The following is a 20,840-nucleotide window of genomic DNA, read 5'->3' as shown; positions in this document are numbered from 1 at the left end:
TGGAAGGATTTGTAGGAGAACAAGTTTCTAAACCTATAAATCCTGCATGTGTTTTTAAAACACACAATGAACACAGACATTTGTCAAATAGAACCATATTATAGCAATCATAGCACATTTCATATTATAGCAATTTCAGAGGTGAAAAAAGGCAACATTTCAGAAAATTATGTTAAAAAGCCGATGGCTGGCAAAACCACTAATTATTATTTGGTATTTTCAGAACTGTGTACAGATGTTTTGAGTTAGTTCTCACTCTTGTTTTGTTTTGCTTCTTATTTTCTAAACCTGGCAAAATGTAAAGTATCTTGAATCAGCTATCATTATGATTTTCTCTGAACTCTGCGTGTGGTGACCTTTAATATAAGCGGTCTGCCACCTTGGCCTGCAACTGGGCAGGATTCGAAAATTCAGCACAAGGCACAGACAGGGTTGATAAAACGAGGTGGACAGATCTAGAACAAAAGAAGCTAATGTGGGTACCGGTGCAGGCTAATTACAGCTGTAAAAACTCACACATTTGCACACACGACTTAGAAGTGAAGAGCAAGTTAGTTCATACCAGCTCTTTCCGATTCACTATAGACTACTTTTCCCTATGTAATATTTTGCACACTGTTAATTTCAAACTGCTCTGCTATCAAAACTTGAGAGCAGCAAACATATGCATCATAAAACATATTTAAATTCTGAAGTGCTGAGAATTATTTCTGTCATCCTGTAACTAGAATCGTGGGATTTCTGTATTTGTATGGTCCATGCTTTTGACTGTGGCTAATTTGTTTATAAGCCACCATTAATCCTGGCTGTATATTTTCACAGTTTGGGTAAACACTTCATTTGCATTAAATTTACAGCATTAATGAGATGTGAAATTTAAAATGCTCCTTGAAACATAAATGATGTAAGAAAGCAGAACCAAAAAAAGTGTTTTATCACATCTGAAATCAGTAAACCAATTTGAACCTATTAAAACAGAAAGAATGCATCGCCTGAGATTTTAGCTTCATAACTCGTCTTCTTAGACTAAAGTACCAAAATGAGGAGTAAAACATCTGGAAAATGTAAAAGAGCTAAAAAAGCACAAACTGTGGAGTGTTTCTGTGCTAATTGGCTTTTAAATCGGTTTACCATTTTTGTCTTTGGAAGCTATAGGCTAGGGAGTTCTCGATAGCCAGTAAGGCTGAGAAAAACATACTCTTTGGCTGAAACACTATTCATGGATGTTATCAATATATGCTACAGAGATGGAAGAAGTCTTGAGCCAGTTTGAGAAACCCTGTTTAGAGAGGCAAGAAACAAAGGATAAATGAGAAAATATTTTGGAGAATGAAACGATCAATTTCGCTCTCAGAAGCCCCGTGAGCCCCGTTCTGAGTCCAGATCTGAGAGGCAGCATGGAGAACAGCACCAATGCAAAAGCGTGGCTACACCATCACACCTGGGGGAAACTTGCCCACCTGTTGCTGATGTAGGAAGGATGGGTCTCTTGGGCTTAGTCCCACATATCGATTGGCTTGAGATGTGCCTGAGGCTGTGTAGGCTGATTAAGGAAGAACAAAAACAAAGATAAAAATTGTGAACTATCAAAATGAACACCCTGTCCATGTAAAAGAAACCCAGAGAGAAGTGGGACTTGCAACCAAAAAAAAAAAAAAAAAAAAAAGGTGTCTCTATTTTTCTTCCCTTCTGTCTGAGTGAATACCAACTGATCTAAAAGAAATGATAGCTGGCCTCAAGCTAACTGGTTTATCCCCCTCCCCAAAAATGGGTCCAAGTAAACCATCTCCCCTCCTTCGGTGTGGGCATCTCACACTTACATGCTCTGGCTACAGTCTGGCAGTAGTACCAAGGGTGGGCTAAAGAGAAGGGTCCTTTCATAGAGGAATCTTTTTACCAGATACTAGTGGTCTAATAATGGGATAACCAATGATGGTCTGTGATTCTAAATGTAAAAGCAGACTGAAAGTTTGTCAGGAAACAGTGGCAGCTTTTAATGATGGTACTGAAGCAGCTGTGCCTCATCAAGCTACAGGATGAAAAATGTCTTCCTGCAAAGTCTTACTAAAACGAAAACCCAGTATTAGGAACGTGACAGAGAGGGTTATTTTTTATTATATCATATAGAATGAACTTGCTCAGTATTTTATATGTGAAAATGACCTTAAGTTTGTTAGAAATATTTTTGAAAAAAAATTCTTTTCCAGAAGCACAAAAATTTATTTTTTGTGTGATTGGTCTATGAAGGGAGTTGATGACAACTTTTAAATACTTGGCCACCAGGTAGCAAGTACATATGGTAAATACTCCTTAAATTATTGTGGTCTCACCTTGCAAGTATTTTTTGTACAGGTACTTTTTGGAATTTTCCAAAGAAAACATCTCCCTAGGCCTAAAGACTTTTATTTCTTTTCACAAGGAAAGGATGAATGTATCTTCTCAGTACTAAGCAATCCCATGGTTCCATGTGGGAATAAACAAAAAAACTAATTTTTCACTGTTTTTGTTACATTTAGAGGTCAGCAGAAAGCTAAAATATTTGGTTTAAAACCATCAGATGAATGAGGAATCCAAATATTAATTTGTAAAAGGCTTTTTTAAAAAAACCAATACATTAATTCTGCCATGTTCATTTGATTCACTCAGGCTTTCTAAGGTCCACTTTTTAAAACAGTGAAGATGTTCACAATTCAACTTCTAATTATTCCCGAATAAAGGGCGCAGGCACAGGTAGCCATAGCAGCCAGTGGCCCCTGTCCGATCCCCAGACCTCAGGGGAAGAGCCTCGCCCTCAGGCTGGGCACCAAGTATGTGCTGCTCTTTCTTTTCAACCATGAGAAAGAGGTTTCCTTGGCCTCTGTATTTGCTTTAATTTTACTGACTTACCAATTCAAGGACCAGTTTCTCATTATCAGCAGTGCTGAGGGAGCTGCAGCTATAACTCTGTTTATAGGAAAGGAACATGACTCACTATATTGCTTTTATGCAGGAGTGGAAATTGAACTGGTGCAGCCATCATTATACAACCAAGATGGTCCTTTTGAATATTTTATGACTTTATTAGTCAGCTAGATCCCTTTTGGATCAACCTGTGTGTGAGTATAAGAACAATTCGTTAACAAACTGGCTGCCAGTGCTTCCATAAGTGAGCAGTGATCCTTTCGGTCTGATCTTCCCTCGAATCTCATCTATTTCTGTCACTCTAAGAGTAGGTACCAGAAGTTTCTGGAACTTTCAACTACTTAAAAAAAAATCTTTGTTTATGAATTTGCTTTTATTTAAATTGCTGACTTGTTTGCTCAAAGATGCTAAGACATCGACTTTCAAAGTTTGGATGTAGTATTTTAGTGACTGTAATATACATAGCTAACCCATAGAACAAAAGAATTTTTCATCTTCCTTGACCAGGTCTCATCCATCTGTGCATTCAGGGAAGCATTCACTAGTGGAGGGCCAGCTCCCCACAAAACAGTTACTAAGCAATAATGATCATGGATGGGAATTACAAGGTTATATGATTTCATTAGTCAATGGGGCCTCATGAATTTTGAGGAGGAAATGCTGAATTCACTGTACACTCAAAATATTGTCCATTTTCCTTACAGGGTTCCTTCCTAGTCTTTCAGAAGCCACACACAAAATAGAGCATCTTTCCAATGGCCAAGAAAGAAAGAGCCATGGGTGCCTCTTATTCTGTAATTTTACACAGGAATTTCCAGAGCACGAGGATTTTCTTGCTCTAAAAAAAGAAAGCTGAAGCTCTGGATTTAAGATGTAAGTATCACTGACAAGAAATATGCTAATCCTTCTTGACTGAAACTTCATGCACTCCACTTTACCAATCTGGGCACACCAGCTCCAGCTCTAGAAAGCTGGCAGTTTGGGTGAAGCCAACTGAAAAAATGAGTAATAATTCCTTGTGTACTTAGAGTACTCTAAACAAAGAAGCAAAGCAATCATCTGGGTTACCGGGATGTGCTATGCAAATTCACTGCTACATCTCTGACATTTAAAATGTTATGGTCATGCTAAAAACCTAATACCTGACGTAGCATGACAGGCTAAATAATCAAAAAAATCTTTTAAAAAAGTTGCAGGCAGCAGAGGTGCAGGTAGCTTACATGTGCCTAACACTAAGCTTTGAAATGTTTTCTTCACCCAACACTGGGTGACTGTTTCTCACAATGACATAACCTACAGTGATGTAAACATGCAATTTTCTTACAGAGGTATTGAGTCAGTCTGCCTTGCAAAGGGGCTTGATTTCTACAGGAATGCTCCAATAACTAACAATTATCTAATCTCTCTTTGGGTGATACAAAAACCTTGTACGCTGCATTATGTTATTTAGTGCATTTTCGATGTATACCTTGAACAAGCAGGCATGACGTGTTATTTTTGTCAGAGTTATCTACTCAAACAAAGAAGCTTCTCCCTTTTCAAATCTGATGCGCTGAGTGGAATTTGATAAGAGAGAGCACTTGAGAGCCAGGCCACATTCATGCCTGCAAGTTCCACATAAATGAGAAATCTCCATCTGGTCCAGTAGCTGGAAACGTTGCTGTGTTTTCCACCTTGGATCAGATATCCAATGGCGCCTCTGATGGACATTTCTCATTTCCTACAGAAATACTTACTGGTTGCTGTAGGTGAAGCTGCCTCACCTTCAGTGGATGTAGTGATGGGTTTAGTATCTGTCATGGTCAGGGTCACAGGTCGCACTGCACTGGGATGGGGAGAGGGTGCCAAGACAGGAGTGAAATGGCCAGGCACTTTCCCTACCACTTGACCACTGCTGTTAGGCTACAAAACAAAAACAGAATGCCGGGTGAAACAATCCAAAAGGCAGTCATCTTGTCCAACAGCTCCACTCAGCACACTCGGCGGAGCGGACCTTGCACGCTGTGTGTAACCACCGCACCAGCCCTCTCCCATCTGAGTCAGAGAGGCTCATCAGTGGTTAGTAGTAGTGGGGAGAGGCAGCATTTAAAAGAAAGTCTTCATCTTGAGAGCACTTTCTATAGGTTTAGTCATCTTGACAACACCCCAGAGAGTCAGGTAGAACTGATCCATTTAGTAGGACAGAAAACTCAAGTGAGACTTCAGTGCTTAGCCCAAGGATAAACCGGAAGTCATTACTGAGCTAGTAAGAGTTAAACCGGTGTTTCCTTCTTTTCTGCTCTTCATTTTCTACAAGGAGTCAGTTTTGGCTTTCAGAACACAATTTTTACCTACATGATGATGCACTGAGACAAGGAAGACAAGAATTTCTAGGAGACCAAACGTATCAGACTCAACAATCTCCATCATTTAGAGTCAAGGGCCATTCATTCTCCTGCACACAAAAATTCTAGCTCTCGCTCACATACAGGTGCACTCAAAGACATCAGGCAATTCATATTCCAGGATCTCCACTAAACTTTTGATGATTTCCTAATATAGGCAGATAGAATGATATTTAAAGCCTTTACAATTTCAGGGCCCACACAATGATATAAGAGGCTCAGCTAGGTCTGATCTTGTACCTACAATAAGAGATTTCGCAAGTAAATTAAAATGTGCTAAAGTGAAGCAGAGGGCAATCAAATCTACACTGTTATTTGAGTTGCTCTTCCATTGTTGGGCATGGAGAGTGACACAGAACATTGCTTGTTGACATTTGTGGGAATTAACTGAGAAAATCCCCTGGGCAATGATAGAAAAGATATTACTATCTGAGTTTTAGCCCCAGGTATAAAAATAGTGTCCATGATAGGAGACAATTCTAAGGGTGCACTGTTTGAAGAAATACTGGAATGTCTTTTTCTAAACAGAGAACACTATTTTTAATTACACTCATGTTGGAATTCTCCACTACATAATGTACATAACAATTTGTTTGGAGGATAGTCTCCACAAATTTTTAGTCTTTATAATCTGTTTAAAGGCAAAGAAAGCAATAAAACAGAATATTGATCTAAACACTTGCACATAAATTACAAGTAGACATTTCTTTAAAGAAAAAGATGAACAGCTAAACACTTAAATATTAGAGACATGAACTAAGTCTTGGTTGGGTTCCTCAGAGGCCACATTATTTATTCTAAAAAGAAAATGAACTTTTGAAAATCCTGACTATTCATCATGAGTAAATTATTTAACTTTAAGCCAGGAAAATTGACCAGGTTTCTCACCCTGATGAAACCTACTAGATTATAGGCTATAGAACCCCCCTCGACTATCTTTAGACTAATTTTATTTAACATATTCCATTAAATAGTATGACTGTCTCACTCTAATCCATGTAGCAACAATGCAATTAATCTCCAAACTGCTGTGGGAGGACAAGGCATCTCAGTTGCTCAACATAATGATCAAAATCCGTTCAGTGCTGGAGGACACTGGGAAGGAACAGTTGACTACAGGTGAACAAGTACTCAGTTTTCCCCCACTTTTAGAGCCAAAAAAGGTGACTATTAGGAGTCCTATTTTAAAATTCAAATTAATTGGTTTTGAATTTGAGTTAAAAATCAAAGCAGACATAATGTTCCTGGAAAAAAAATGCTGCAGTTTACAATAAAGATCCGTTTTTTTTTCCTTTCAAGGTGAAAAGGTGATTTGTTTCTAAAGACCATCAACTTCTGGTTATCTGACCACTTCAAGAGACTGCTTGGTGTGTCTCACCCAAGAAAGAAGAATGATCCGATTTTATCCCTGGTGGTACATTCGATGGTACAAAGCTTTCCTGTGCGCTATGTTCACCACAACAGTTTGACAGTACCTACCTGAGGGCGCGGGACAGGAGAATGACAATAATGCCAAGAAAACGCTGCCACCTTGTATGATAGCCCTTTCCCCACCCTGCAAGCTTTGTCTACTGGAACTGAATCGGCAAAAGCCAACACACGTTTCTCTCTTCGTTTTAAAAAAAGCAAAGGTGACAAAGAAGGAATTCTCCAGTCAATATAGACAACTTTTCTGCAATTCAGGGTCAGAAGAATGGAAGGGTTATTGCTTTTCGGTGTTCTACTAGTTCCAGCAGACTGGACGAAGCGATACTAGAAGGTTTCTCTTTTAATGCTGCCGGGAGAGGAACGTTCATACTGGATGTGCAAAGAGAGACATCTTATCTGAAGATGAGGCTGAACAGCATTAGGAAAGGATTATCCTACTTAGCACATTGCTCCTATTATACAAAATCTTGAGAGGGAATTTTTTTTTTTTTTTAATTGAGATGAGAGTGAGATGCTTCTCAGAGGCTGGATCTTTACCTTGAAAATACGAAGAAAAACTGAGAACAATGTAGGCAGATTATCACCTAATATGCCCTCTTAACTTATAAAGAAACTGAAATATACGTAAAACAAGCACTGAATAATTAAAGAAATGCGGAACACTAAGGGCCTGATTTTAATTTGCATAATTTTTCCCCTAACAGTGCCTAATTAAGACATCAGTTTAAAAAAAAAAATCCAATGGAACTCTAAGATTTTCCACACTGAATTAATGTTACGGACTTTTAATGCATGTCTTAATTAGACTTTGTTATTCATGGAAATTCTACACAAATTAAAATCAGACCTTGTGTGCACTGTTCCCAGCTGAGCCTAGCAAAATGCTCTACGGAACTGAGAGTTTTGAACCCATGCTCTGACAACAAATTTTATTTCTAAACTAATATACCAAGATCCCCCTGTTTTACTTAACTAATTATCCTTCCAGTTATTAAAAGTGCTACACCATTTGAACATTTTCTTGTAAAATACAAATAGTCAAGATATAAATTCAAAAGTCAAGAATGGTGTACTTAGTTTAGTATTACTAAATTATTGTTATTATTATGGAGCTAAAAGTCCAGGTAACTTAATTTTAAGTAATCCAAACAGTGCTGGATACGTTTTTATTCAAAATAAAACTTTCAGAAGGGACAATTTTGCTCCATTTTAACAATTAAATTAAGACCAAAGGGATTTTTTCCAGCTGTTTCTTTGTTCATTCCAAATTAATATGCACATAGTACTGACAGGCATTTTCGTAACTGAACGGCACTAATGACAGAACGCTTATGAAAACCCCTCAGAGCATTAAAAGGTACAAGAAGTGGACAGGCGTCTTAGAGGTAAAGCAGCAAGCCAAGTACCAGATCATAAGATGGAAATTACATTACAGATTTTGGATATTATGATCATTGACAGACCCAGCTTTGGCACAGACTGTCTGCTTGATTGTGGAAGATCCTCTTACACCAAATCCTTCTGCAATGACCTTTCTATAGGAGAAACCACATGTTTAGGGAGTGAATAAGGCACATGAGTCACTACACTTACACAAAGAATCCCTAAAGCCACTGCACAGTGTTTATCAATGGTAATGTCACTGGTAATGTCACTCATTATGAAACGTAGTCATGTCTGAGCAAAGAATATTCAAGTAGTCATCAAACACTGGAAATGTTTACATTACCAAAGCTTATTTTAATACCTAATAGTTGGTCTATAAATACAACCGTAAGTTCTTTTGTGTGTGTTTATTTTAGCTCATACCTTGCTTCTGCCTGAAATCAGCACTTTGTCTCTGTGTCAGACCCGGTATTTCAGAGGTGTGAACGCCAGCTCAGAACTTTTTTGTCAGTGTACTTTCTGCATCAGTCCATGAAAATCCCAAAACATCAAACCAAGAGCATCTTCACAGATGTGCCCCTCTGGGGCAACACACTTCCTACCTGTCATTCAGCCACCTTTCAATAAAAACTTATTGAGTCACCAAGAAACTTCCTGAAGATGGATTTCAAAAGCTTGATGTTCTGCCAGACACACTGTCTGAGTAAACTCCATGGCTTACGGTTAGCCCTGTGCCACCTCCCTTAGGCTCTAATCACACGTTCTCTCTCATTTTTACCTGGCTGGTTTGCGGACTGGATGGGTCATAAGAAGGTACATAGTTCTTCAGAGTATCCTGAGGGTTCAGGTGGGGAGGATATCTGATTGTTGGATGAGAGAAGTAGCTCGATGGGGCTGGAGGAAGAATAGCTTGTGTTGGAAATGGCAACGGTGAGGGTGGAGGTGGAGTTCGAGTTGAGATGACTGTGGAAGACAGAAGGGGAAAGATTGAGCTAAGCATTTTCTCCGTCTGATTTAACCAAACTCTCTTCAAATAAGTTAGTCTTTTACTCTTATTTGCAATGCCAGGATTGCTAAGCACACACAGACACAACTCCAGTCTAGAGAACTAACACTCTTACTTTCTACATCTATGAACGATTACAAAAAGAAGTTTCTCTTTTATAGGTTAAGTCAATATGTCATAAAAACATTTCTTTGAGGAAAAGTTATCTCCCATTAGAATGCATTCTGTGATTGAAACGTCTTTGTCTCCTAAGTCCAGGCCAAGTCACATTAAGCAGAGAACAGGGGACTCACAAATTTTCTATCAAAATTCAAAACAGAAGTGTAATCCAATTTTAAATAAATATTTTCCCTATACGTCCTAGCTAGTGGTTGTTTAGAAGAGAAGCCAATAATTAATAAACAATAATGTCCTAAATAATTCCCTGATCATTGTATAAATGTTTATGAATATTTAAATGTAAATCTGGGACTCTTTTTTTTAATGAAAAGTTGCCTCTCAAAACCAAAAGAGCTTAGTTCTATAACTATTTTTCTTCCTAATCTAACTTTTACTACATGTAGTTTAAAAGATATTATTGAGATAAGACCAAGAATGAAACCCACAGAAATGCAAATTTAAACATTCACATAGGCATATTAACTTACCCGTAAATCACATATTTTATGAAGGGAAAAAATAGCTCAAACATATACAACGTGGATAATGCTTAATTGTATTGCAATTTTTCAACATTGGTATGATCATAATTTATTATTTAGTTTTTGAAATACAATTCTTAAGTTTAAAAAATGGGGAAACAATTTGACTGTATAATCATTATCTCTAGAATGCTGAATTTGTACTTTAAGTAAGTGCAATTTAAAAGTCCCATCCAGTATATGTAGAAGTGAAGATGAAATGTCTGTTTCTATTTAATATTTTGATCTGAATCATAGGAAATTACATATGATAAATGTTTAGTGTCTTATGAGACAACTTAGCAAACAATATGAAAAATAAAATTCTTTCCATGACCTATAAATGAAAATCATCTGCAATGACTTACCTCCAACTTTGTAATTATGTGCAAAAAAAAAAAAAGACACAAAACTTCTTTTAAGGGGTATTACTTATCTTCCCCAAAGAAAGCTTTTTCAGAAGATTGAAGAAATTAAAAATGTGTATCATAGAAGAATTGTAAAATCAGTCACAACTTTGATCCCTGAATGTCCGGGAACCCAGAATTCTCTGGGTTGTTGCCATAGTACAGATTTCTGGGCCTAACCACGGACTTACTAGATGAGGACTTCCAGGGGTGAGGCATCAAAAGTGCACTTTAAATAAGCATCCCCTGTAATCTTTCCACACACTGAAGGTTGAGCATCCTTCATCAAAGGGATGCATTTCAGAGAACAATTACATATTTCTTAAAATGAAACTCCCTATTGAAATATTTTACTTAAGAAGTATACATATCTGAAAGTATAATTTAACAAAATGTAAACACCTAAATTAAGTTGCACATCTTTTGACTTAGTGTCAAAGGGCTCTCAATCTCAGTTCCATTTAACCACGGTCTTTACTTACATCTGTACGCAAACCCTTGAAGGATAGATGCATAGCACCATCTTGGGTCCTCTGAGCTTTGAGATCTTTTAGCATCAGCAGTTTTGGAAGAGATCTCTTTTGATCTGAACTGTCACATATCAAATCAGAGTCCAAATCTCTGGCTCCCAAGTACTGTGCTCACATAAGCCCTGGCTGGCCTGATATAAACTAGGCAGGATGCAGAATTTCCAATAGAAATCAAGTGGCTACTTCATCAATAAAAGACACCTGCCTGGTCTTTCAAAGAAAGACAAGCAAAATACAAGGCAAAAAATGTTTCCCCTTTTTAATGAGATAATTCATACATGCATACATACATATGTGTATGTACATGTATTTCTTGCCTACATTATTGCAAAGTTTTCCTAATTGTCTTCTTTCCTTCAGTCTTGCTCCTTCCAATACATCCTTTATAGTCTCACATGAATAATTTTTTAAAATATCATTTTAATCATGGAACTGCTAAAAATCTTTCACTGGCTCCCTACTGCTTCAGGAATAAAATTCCCCAAAGGTCACAGGTTTGTAAGGTTTTTGAGTGCTTTAAGATTCAGTCCTGCCTCACTTCTTGGTCTCACCTCTGGCCACTCTCTCCTACTCAGGCCACATTTTGAGATTTGTGGATCCTTCAACATGTGGCAGTTCCTTGCTGCAGGGACCTCTACTGCAATGGTACATGCTGTTGGCTCTGCCTGAAATGACCTCACCTGGCTTGTTCCTGCTTATTAAGGTGAACCCACTCTCCAAACTTGAGTCGAGAACACGCCTCCTCCAGGCATCTAATCCTCATCCAAGTACCTAATCCTGTTCATGCTTGATGCCTGGCTGACGATGTGCCCCCCCCCCCCCAATATACCATGAGCTCTTTAAGGACAGAAACTGTCTCATGACGAGGTTTCTGCCACAGGCTCTAATATGTTACATACTGAACAAACATGTAGTAAAGGACAAAGGTGGAAGGCTTATCTATATCTCTCATGGTTCATTACATAAAAATGTACTGTTAATTTTTTCCAAATGTTAGAAAGATGAGTATATTAATCAGATGTCATAATAAAAGGATGATTTGACTTCTAGGTTAACTTTGCTCAAATACTCAACATGAGAAATGTATGAAATAGTTACTGATATTTTTCACCTATCTTAGCAGTATAAAAAAATGTAAAATATTTCATATACCACATTGGACTTGTATATTCTTCTCTTAATTTTATAATTGTCTCAATGATAGCACTGAAGGCCTTGCATTTCTTAAGCATAGTGACAATATACATCAACATACATCTAACAGACCAAAGCTAAGAACTTTATCATAAACAGACATTATATCTCCTGAATAATAAAGGCTTAAAAACTAGATTCAAATTTTTTGAAGAATAAGGAACTGCCTCACCAAAAATTTAAAGCAGTAGGAGTATCACTATAAACATATTCATTTTATATATAAAACTTTTCCACCTAAAATTCAGGCTACTCCTCTCAAGGGTTTAAGAGTAATAGGTAGAAAGTATGCAGTATTGTGAATGAATTATATCTCTTTTTAATTTTGAAAGAGGATTTAGTGTTGATTGTTCCTTAAAGTACAAATGTGAAATATTGGATTTTTTCCTCTTTAAATTATGATATTAGACAGAATACCAAGTGCACCAGCACCCAGGAAGGATTTATGCATATAAAATAATTGTCAAAGAAAAGTACCTCTTTTATATTTCTGATTAATTTCACTTCCAAATAAGTAGTTAAAATATTGGGTTTTGTGTAGAAAATAACATTGCTAGAAACAGTGTCTATATATCTTAATGCCTCTGGAAATAATCTAAACTCGGCAACATACTTGAAATTCCACCTCTCTCTTAGTAAAATACATAGAATTCAGGCCAATTTGGAAGCTACAATTAAGATAACTATATATTTTCTCATTTCTTATGATTGTAATCTTTCCAATACAGGAAATTAAAAAATACATTATGTAGAAGCTATTTAATTGTATGATTTTTAAAATCTTTCCCATATGTTGATAATTTTTTTGTTGGGGGGGGGATCAGATGATGACCCTCCCTCTTTTGGCTGAACAAACAGGTCACCCTGGCTTTAATCTTAAAGTTTTGCTCCATCCCTGAGGGTCCCGGCTCTACAAACAAGAAGGGGGTTTCTCCTCCTCACCACTGTGTGCAACTCCAGGTATTCCGGGATGGTGGTGCTGGGGGAAAGTGCTCAGTCTTGGGGAGGAATCTTGTGGAGATGTAGAGCTGAACAATGGCTTTTCAGGCTTCTTCATAGTAGTCGGAGAAGACATATCTGCAGAGGAAGAGAGGAAAACCCAAGCTTTACGACTTGACTTTACGACTTTCACTGGGTTCACATCAACCTAGGAAGAGATCTCACTTTCCAACTTTCTATTATTTTTGTCCCTTTGGCTCTTTAACGAAATACATACTGAGGGTCAATATGTACCCAGCTCTGAAATATCTGTCAGAATCCATCTCCACTGACGCTAACCCGAGGCTTCATTAAAAGTATCGTCAGAGTTGTTTCTACTACTGAATAAATTTTGAACTTCTGAACAACAAAATATCACATTTTCTTTGGTCCCAAACAAAGTCTTTTTTACCTCAACATTTCATTCTGAGACTTACACATTTCGGGGGTTTGTCTCCTGACCTGCTGACTATGCTGTGGAACAAAACAGGAAAACCTGGAGCAAATGTGAAAAACAACCTTTGAGTATCCCTGATTTAACATCTTTTCTGGAAGACTCATCACTTGTTTAGCAAAACACACATTCCTCAATTTGCTCATTCTGCAAATATGTACCGGGTTCCTCTATCTGCCAGGTAAAGGGAGGGTGTTACGAAAAATGAAGCTGCTGCTCTAGGGATGTTCGCTGGCAGTAAGGAGAAAAGTGATAAGCGGAAAGCTGCCCACAGTCAGGCAGGAGGAAGTGTGTTGCGAGCACGGGCCCTGTGGTGTTTGTTGCTGCTTCTCAGCCTCGCTGCACGGGGCGGGGACCACCTCAGCTCCCCCAGGTTAAGAAAGGTGCCCCAGGGGCGTCGTGTTTAAAATGTGGATGGGGATGACACTCCCACAAGCAGTCTGTGGAGTGGTGAAGGTCAGAGATGAGGGAGGGAGCAAAGAGCTGGCAGAACCCACGCCATGAGAGGACACGGGCTTCATGAATGAAGGTCTGAATGCTCATCCTGAGAAGAAAACACTATTGATGCAAAAAATATGATCATAGTTACAGTGTAGAGCAATCCCTCCAGAAACTACACGGAGGACGATGAATTAGCTGAAATAAAGATACAATCCTGGATACCACGTAAGAAGATAGATTAATTAATACATTCATTCCATAGGTATGTATTGAAGGTCTAATTTATGCCAGACACTGAGCTAGCTCGGGGAACACGATGTGGCTTTAGACTCAATAAAACTCAAAATCTAGAGAGTGGATACAGACAAGTTAAAAAGGAATTATAAAACAGTGTAAAAAGTGCTATGCTAGGACAACTATTCAGGGCTTCATTCATTCATTCATTCATTCATTCATTCATTCACAAATATTTAATACTGCCGAAAGATAAATCATGAGAGTCTGAAATAAGAGTGGAGACAGAGCCAAAGCAATAATAGATACTTTAACAGAATTAACCCAGTTCAATTAATAACTGATGTAGAAAGTCATCATCCTGGGTAACTAAGAGACTGTTCCGTACAGTTAACTGGAATAGGGAATTTAAGAGAAAACTCCAGTTGTTACAGAGAGATGTGCCGTTTTGTCAACCCCTTGAGTAATGTCGATTTATTTATGGAGCCTTATAAGTTTATAGTAAAATGTTCCAAAAATCACATGAGCTATGGTGTCTATATTTCTATTACCAAAAATTTTAAATATATACACAGGTAGACAGAATGGTAATGGATTCTTCTCAGGTACTCATCACCTAGCTTCTTCAATTTTCAATTATTTCACCTTTACCCTATCTACACTCCCTCCCCCTGTATTATTTTTAAGCAAATCCCAGGCATCATGTAATTTCACCTATAAATATTTCAGTTGTAGCTCTAAAAGAGATGAAAGATAAAAACCCAAAACTTTATCACCTAAAACTATAAACAATTTGCATTTTTGATTAAGAATTTTTTTTGACATGAGAAAAAGACTTCATGGTGCTATGACATAAGAAACTAGGCATCATTTTTTACCACTTTAAAAACTACCTAAGCTCTGGTAAAGGCACCCAATAAAATTAAATATATGTTTTCAGCATACAGGCATGTAAAGAATGGACATGCTACTGTAATAATAGTGGATATCACTGTCTACAAAAAAATGACAGGTGTATTCGTAGCCATAAGCTACAATTTGCCTCTCCTTTTTTTTTTTTTTTAAATAACAGAGGTACTGGGATTGAACCGAGGACCTCGTGTGTGCTGAGCATGCCCTCTACCACTGAGTTATACCCACTGCTCCCCAATCCCTTATAAGCTACAACTTGTGACTGACTGGCCGTCACTAACTTATCAGAATTTTGGTGAGTCAGTGAGCCATATTCTTATCTTTTTCAAAAAGAAAAAACAAAAGACAGAAACTATTCATGAAACCACAGCTATTAATGCTGCTACCAAAAAAAGAGAGAAATTTTAAAAACCACTTAAAAAATAGACAAAGGAAGTTCATTTCAGCTAAGTTGCCTTGAAAATGCCAAAAATAACACTTGATTTCACTTAAGAGCTATGTAATTTTAAAAGGTACTACTACAAATATAGGTTTTGGCTGCTGTAAGTTAATCACAGACACATAGATTGTTAGAGGTGGAAAGAACCTCTGTTCCATCCCTGTTTTATAGATGATGTAACAAGTTTCCATTCCAAATTTTTAATTTAAAATTAACTCTTAGAAAAAGAAACTGGTAAGTTTCTATTGACACTCTTATGCTTACCTGTGCTTAAATATAAATCTCAAATAAAATTAACTTGGGAGAAAAAATCAATCTCTAAAGACTTCACAGTGTAACTAGGAAAGCACATACTGCATATGATTTAAAAACAATTAAATATGATCAGAGTTTGGAAATCAGAATGAGTGTCATTCTAGTTATGTCATTTCTGGAGAAGATCAAGAATCAACCAAGGCTATTGCAAATACTACAACTATTTCAGAATTTTCATTAAAACCAGGCGAAGTCACATGAGTCTCTTTTCATAAAGGGCACATAAATCATGACTGTTTGTACAGAGAAGTTCAACAATATAGGTGATTATGTAATTTTTGAGAAATAAAGCCTTCGCAATTTCTTAGTCAAAATGATACACTTGGCTTTACTGGGTAATTATTATAGGTCCATTTATTTTTCTAGTTCTCTTTAGGCAAACACTGGAAAAGAATGGAACCTTCATGTTCGAAACACACAGAGGAATTACAGAGGCCAACACAGCAGAAACAAAATAAAATTCAGTCTTCCAGTTGGAAAAGGAACAACAAACTGCCTTCTCCCTAAACAACATAGTAACTTAAAATAAGTAAAAATAAGAATGGGAAGGTCCACTGTCCATACTGAAACAATTTTTTTTTTTTAAGAAACAGAAAAAGAACAGTAGTACTGGATAGTAGGCTTAATTTTGCTTTCGTTTTCCTACTAAATGAAATTAATCTTCAGTTCATTAATCAATAGAGATATACCGTTCTACAGCACGCACGGGGCACAGTGCTGAGTACGTACAGGGACAGGGTACGTACTCCCCTCAAAGAACAAAAAACTCTCTGGTCGGAAGAAGGAAAAAATAAATTAAAGGTCAGTTATCTGGAAGAAGCAAGGGTAGAGTTTCTAGCTATAACGTTTTAAGCATGAATCAAACTAGCATTGTTTTTATTTTATTTTTATTTTGAATGTCTGCAGTCCAGTAGACCTCATGCCAAACTCAAAAACGGTATCATTTCTATTTTTAATGCACTTGTATGCTACAGAAAAAAAAATGTTTGAGGAATGAATATATAGGAGAGATGGTTTTAAGTGACCTTTCCGGGGCAAAAAACAAATGTCATGCTTTTCACAGTCTAACTTCCCTCAAGCAGGAAGAATTATACATAAAAAGATTAAGCTGAAAAGAAGATGAATAATAATAAAGGTGAATAATATATAAATGTATAATAAGTTGGATGATAATACATACATATTTATGCCTAGGTTGAATAATACATGAAATAAAGAAGTTGAGGAGAGAAGCAAGATGATAAGAAAAGGATAAGCTGGTGTTTCTATTGGTGGGAAGGAGGTAGGAGCTGCTGGTGGCTGATGAGGAGGAAGCAAAGGACAGCGAGGGCTTGAAATCAGACAAAGAAATTCAAACTTGGTTTAGAAAGTAGCAGTTTACAAATGGATTGATTTCAGAAAGCAAAACTTCCCAAAAGCTCTAGTTTTTTTCTATTCTTCACCTAGACCCATTTGTACCTGCTTTAAATCAAGAATTTCCTGCCCATTCTATTTCTCAGGTCTTCCTCATCAAGGCTTATTTTAAAACAGTAGTTGGAAGTATCTCCTTCAAAAGATTTCTTCATTTTAAGATCTAGCATGGTACCACATTTTTACTTCAATCTTTCCTTATGATTCTATTTTTTTCCCCATTTGAGTGGGTTTCTGTTACTTTTTTTAATTGAAGTATAGTCAGTTTACAATGTGTCAATTTTTGGCGCACGGCATAATGTCTCAGTCATACGTACACATACATATATTCCTTTGCATATTCTTTTTCATTATAGGTTACTACGTGATATTAATATAGTTCCTTGTGCTATACAGAAGAAACTAGTTGTTTATTTTATATAGAGTAGTTAGCATCTGCAAATCTCAAACTCCCAATTTATCCCTTCCCACCCCCTTTCCCCCGTGGTAAGCATAAGCTTGTTTTTTATATCTGTGAGTGTTTGTTTTGTAAATAAGTTCATTTGTGTTTTTTTTTTTTTTTTAGATCCCACATATGAGTGATATCATATGGTATTTTTCTTTCTTTCTGGCTGACTTCACATAGAATGATGATCTCTAGGTCCATCCATGTTGCTGCAAATAACTTTATTTTATTCCTTTTAAGGCTGAGTAGTATTCCATTATATACATATATATATCACAACTTCTTTATCCAGTCATCTGTCGATGGACTTTTAGGTTGTTTCCATGTCTTGGCTATTGTAAACAGTGCTGCTGTGAACATTGGGGTGCATGTATCTTTTTGAATTAGAGTTTCCTCTGGATATATGCCCAGGAGTGGGACTGCTAGATCATATGGTAAGTCTATTTTTAGTTTTTTGAGGAATCTTTATACTGTTTTCTATAATGGCTGTACTGAATTACATTCCCACCAGCAGTGTAGGAGGGTTCCCTTTTCTCCACATCCTCTCCAGCATTTATCATTTTTGGACTTTTTAATGACCTGATTCTATTTTATTTAAGCCCATTTGTTTAGGGCCTCCTGGAGGAGGAGGCCAGGAGGAATGTGTTTTTAGCTCTGTGCCTTTCCTGGCATATGATAGTCTCTTGGGCTAGAAAATTATGTCCTTCTGCCTTCTTATTCCATTTACTGAACAACAGTTTATATCCATTGAACCAACTTGATTTATTTTTCTCTTTAAGAAGTCCCTCCTAAGGAACGTTGGAGGTCTAGATTTCCTTAATGACTCTGGGACTGTGTCTTATGATACTGGATGGCTTTTTCATTATTACTTTGTACTTGTTATAGCCATAGCATATAAAGTATGAAATGGCTGACTACTGGCTTACTTTCTACAGAAGATGTGTATCAAGGACACAAATGTGGAGGCTGGAAGATCACGCTGCTTGGGAAGAGAATTTTTTTAAATGTAGGATGAAAAGAAGGTGGAAGAGGCAGAGCAGACGCTGTGTCTAAGCAGTTTATCTTAGAATCTCTTGCATATGAAAAAAGCTCTATGGTGCAGCGATAACTGGTGGCAGAGGATGAGTGAGGTAACTACAGTCAGTGTACCTTAAATGTGTGGTGCCTGAGCAGAAAACACCAGAGGAGAAGGAGCTGAATGCAAAGCAGAGAGAAAACGCCGTCAGTCACTGAGTTTCTACTAAGAGTGAGAAACGAAGTCAAGGCATAAAATTCAAGATATTAAACAAGACCACCTGCCTCCTGTCCTGGTGATGCTTACAGTACAGCAGAGAGGACAGACATGAAACACGAAAATTCATTAAATAAGTGCAGGTGTGATACTCGTGGATTACAGAAATGATTCTTCTTAATGGCAAAAAATCAGAGAGGCTGTATTTTAAAGGAGATTCTCATTGATGGAATTCTTCTTCAGTGTCTACACCCATGTTTAGATTTGTAATTGGACAATTAGCTCTGGCTTTAGAAACCAATTGTGTAAGTAAATACATAATAAAAGATCACCATGTAAGAAAAAGTTCAAAGAGGCTACTTAAATAGGACAAGTTGGTTCAGTTAGACTTAAGCTTACCTTTACAGAAGTATTTTGCGAAAGCAAGTTATCGCCTAATTTTTACTAGCCATACTATAATTTTTTTTGGCACTTTGACATACCTACATCCTAAGCCCTGCTGTGTCATTCATTTCACAGCATCACTTCAAAGAGATAAAGGCTTAAGCAAATAAAGAGTTAGATCAACTCATCTCCCAGCAAGGTAATTTCATCTACAAAGGAAGAGCGTTGCCGTGAAACACAGCGTATGTACTCGACTCGTTGGCAGCTTGCACAAATGGCGCTCCAGATGTATATCTGTTCAAGTCAGCCCAAGGCAACAATTTTGATCAATTCTAATGTGATAAAATGCTGCAGGGAAAGTGTGCAGAAACGTGTTTACGTCAGCCCTTAATTAAACTGTTGTTCACTTCCAAAGAACCTTAGGAAACACTAATGAGACACGAGTTTTGGCAATTTCTTCATCAAAGCAAAGACCCCTTCCTCAGTCTGTAGCAGCCTGTCATCCAAGTCGCTCCCGGGATAAATGTCACATGGCACTCCAATCAGTTAGCCACCTGTTAGCAGAACTTCACTGAAGTCAACCAGCGATCGAGGGCAAGCTCAAACAGCCACCTTAACACCTGCCTGTCTGGGACACCTGCTCCTTTTTCACAGACAGTAGAGCAATATGTTAGCTTGTGCAATATGTTTCAGTAGATTAAGGTTACAAATCGAATTTCTATCGCCTACATAGAAAATACATCATTTTCTTTAGGAAAAAAAATCCTGTTCTTCTTCCCTATAGGACAATTATGGTTTAGAACTATTTCACGTCAGTTATGTAGAAGCCACACAAGGATTCTTGAACTTCTACAAAGCTACTATTTTCAGCATTGCATAACACTGAATCAAAATATATTAACTGAGCCATCCCTATGATTTAGAAAAACGTATTTCTACCTAGTTAACAAAGAAATAAGTTGCCCCAAAAATCTTTTAAAATTCCAATCCTTTTGCACATTCCTTAGTTGTCTTTCTTATGTTACACGCCGTACTTGTAAACAAGTCTAAACGAACCCTCTAGATAAAAGTCACCACTTGCCGACTTCCCTTGTTTTCCAGTATTTAATGTTAAGGTCTATTTTATTAGTAGGTGCTTTAAAATCTCTAATCATTGTTAAAACCATTTTTTTTTTAACATAATCAAACTGCTGAACAGATGTTACAGGATTCTTTTTTGCAGAAGAAAACTCAAGGTGCAATGAAACACTGGCCCTTTGGTACGAGCACGGTACAGACCAAAGACGCAAAGCACGTCTGTGGGAACATTCAGCTTAGAGAGCCCGATGCCTGGATTCAACAAGGTTTTATTACACTGACAAGTCTTACTAAGTTAATACCCTTCAGAATTTTCTAGGTTTCTTTATTTTTTACAGGCTTTGGACATCCATAGATTTTTAAAGAGTCTTACAGATTTATTAAAAAAAAAATACTCTGGACATAGAACGTCTCTTCAGAGACCAAGCTCGTTGTTGGAAGAAGCAAAGGTGGTCAACATATTCATTACTCTGTTGAAACTCTGTCAAGCAACACAAAACACAGAGTGAAAGAAAAATGAACATTAGCTCAACTGGGGAATTTCTGCTTTCCATTAAAATGTTGGGGTGAAAGCTGGAAGACAACACGAACAAGGAATCACCCA

At 37.3% G+C, this 20,840-nt stretch overlaps 1 protein-coding gene across 6 annotated transcripts in view; it reads right to left on the bottom strand.

Annotated features, from left to right (window-relative positions):
* The window catches only part of NFIB (nuclear factor I B), a 228,270-nt gene that overhangs the window by 28,823 nt on the left and 178,607 nt on the right, over positions 1-20,840 (bottom strand). For 2 of the 6 annotated variants that reach the window (XM_006194235.3, XM_014567297.2), the window contains exons 7-10: positions 12,859-12,993; positions 8,878-9,062; positions 4,638-4,803; positions 1,461-1,543 (exon numbers count right to left, since the gene is read on the bottom strand). In XM_006194235.3, the coding sequence (XP_006194297.1) occupies positions 1,461-1,543; positions 4,638-4,803; positions 8,878-9,062; positions 12,859-12,993 (569 nt within the window). The remainder of the gene's footprint in view (positions 1-1,460; positions 1,544-4,637; positions 4,804-8,877; positions 9,063-12,858; positions 12,994-20,840) is intronic. The other 4 variants (XM_006194236.3, XM_014567298.2, XM_032477689.1 and 1 more) reach the window with 2 other exon arrangements.

This window comes from Camelus ferus, chromosome 4 (genome assembly GCF_009834535.1).
Source record: "Camelus ferus isolate YT-003-E chromosome 4, BCGSAC_Cfer_1.0, whole genome shotgun sequence".
Classification (NCBI taxonomy): Eukaryota; Metazoa; Chordata; class Mammalia; order Artiodactyla; family Camelidae; genus Camelus; species Camelus ferus.
Note: the sequence above shows the minus strand (reverse complement) of the source record. Positions and strands in the feature narration are given on the sequence as shown.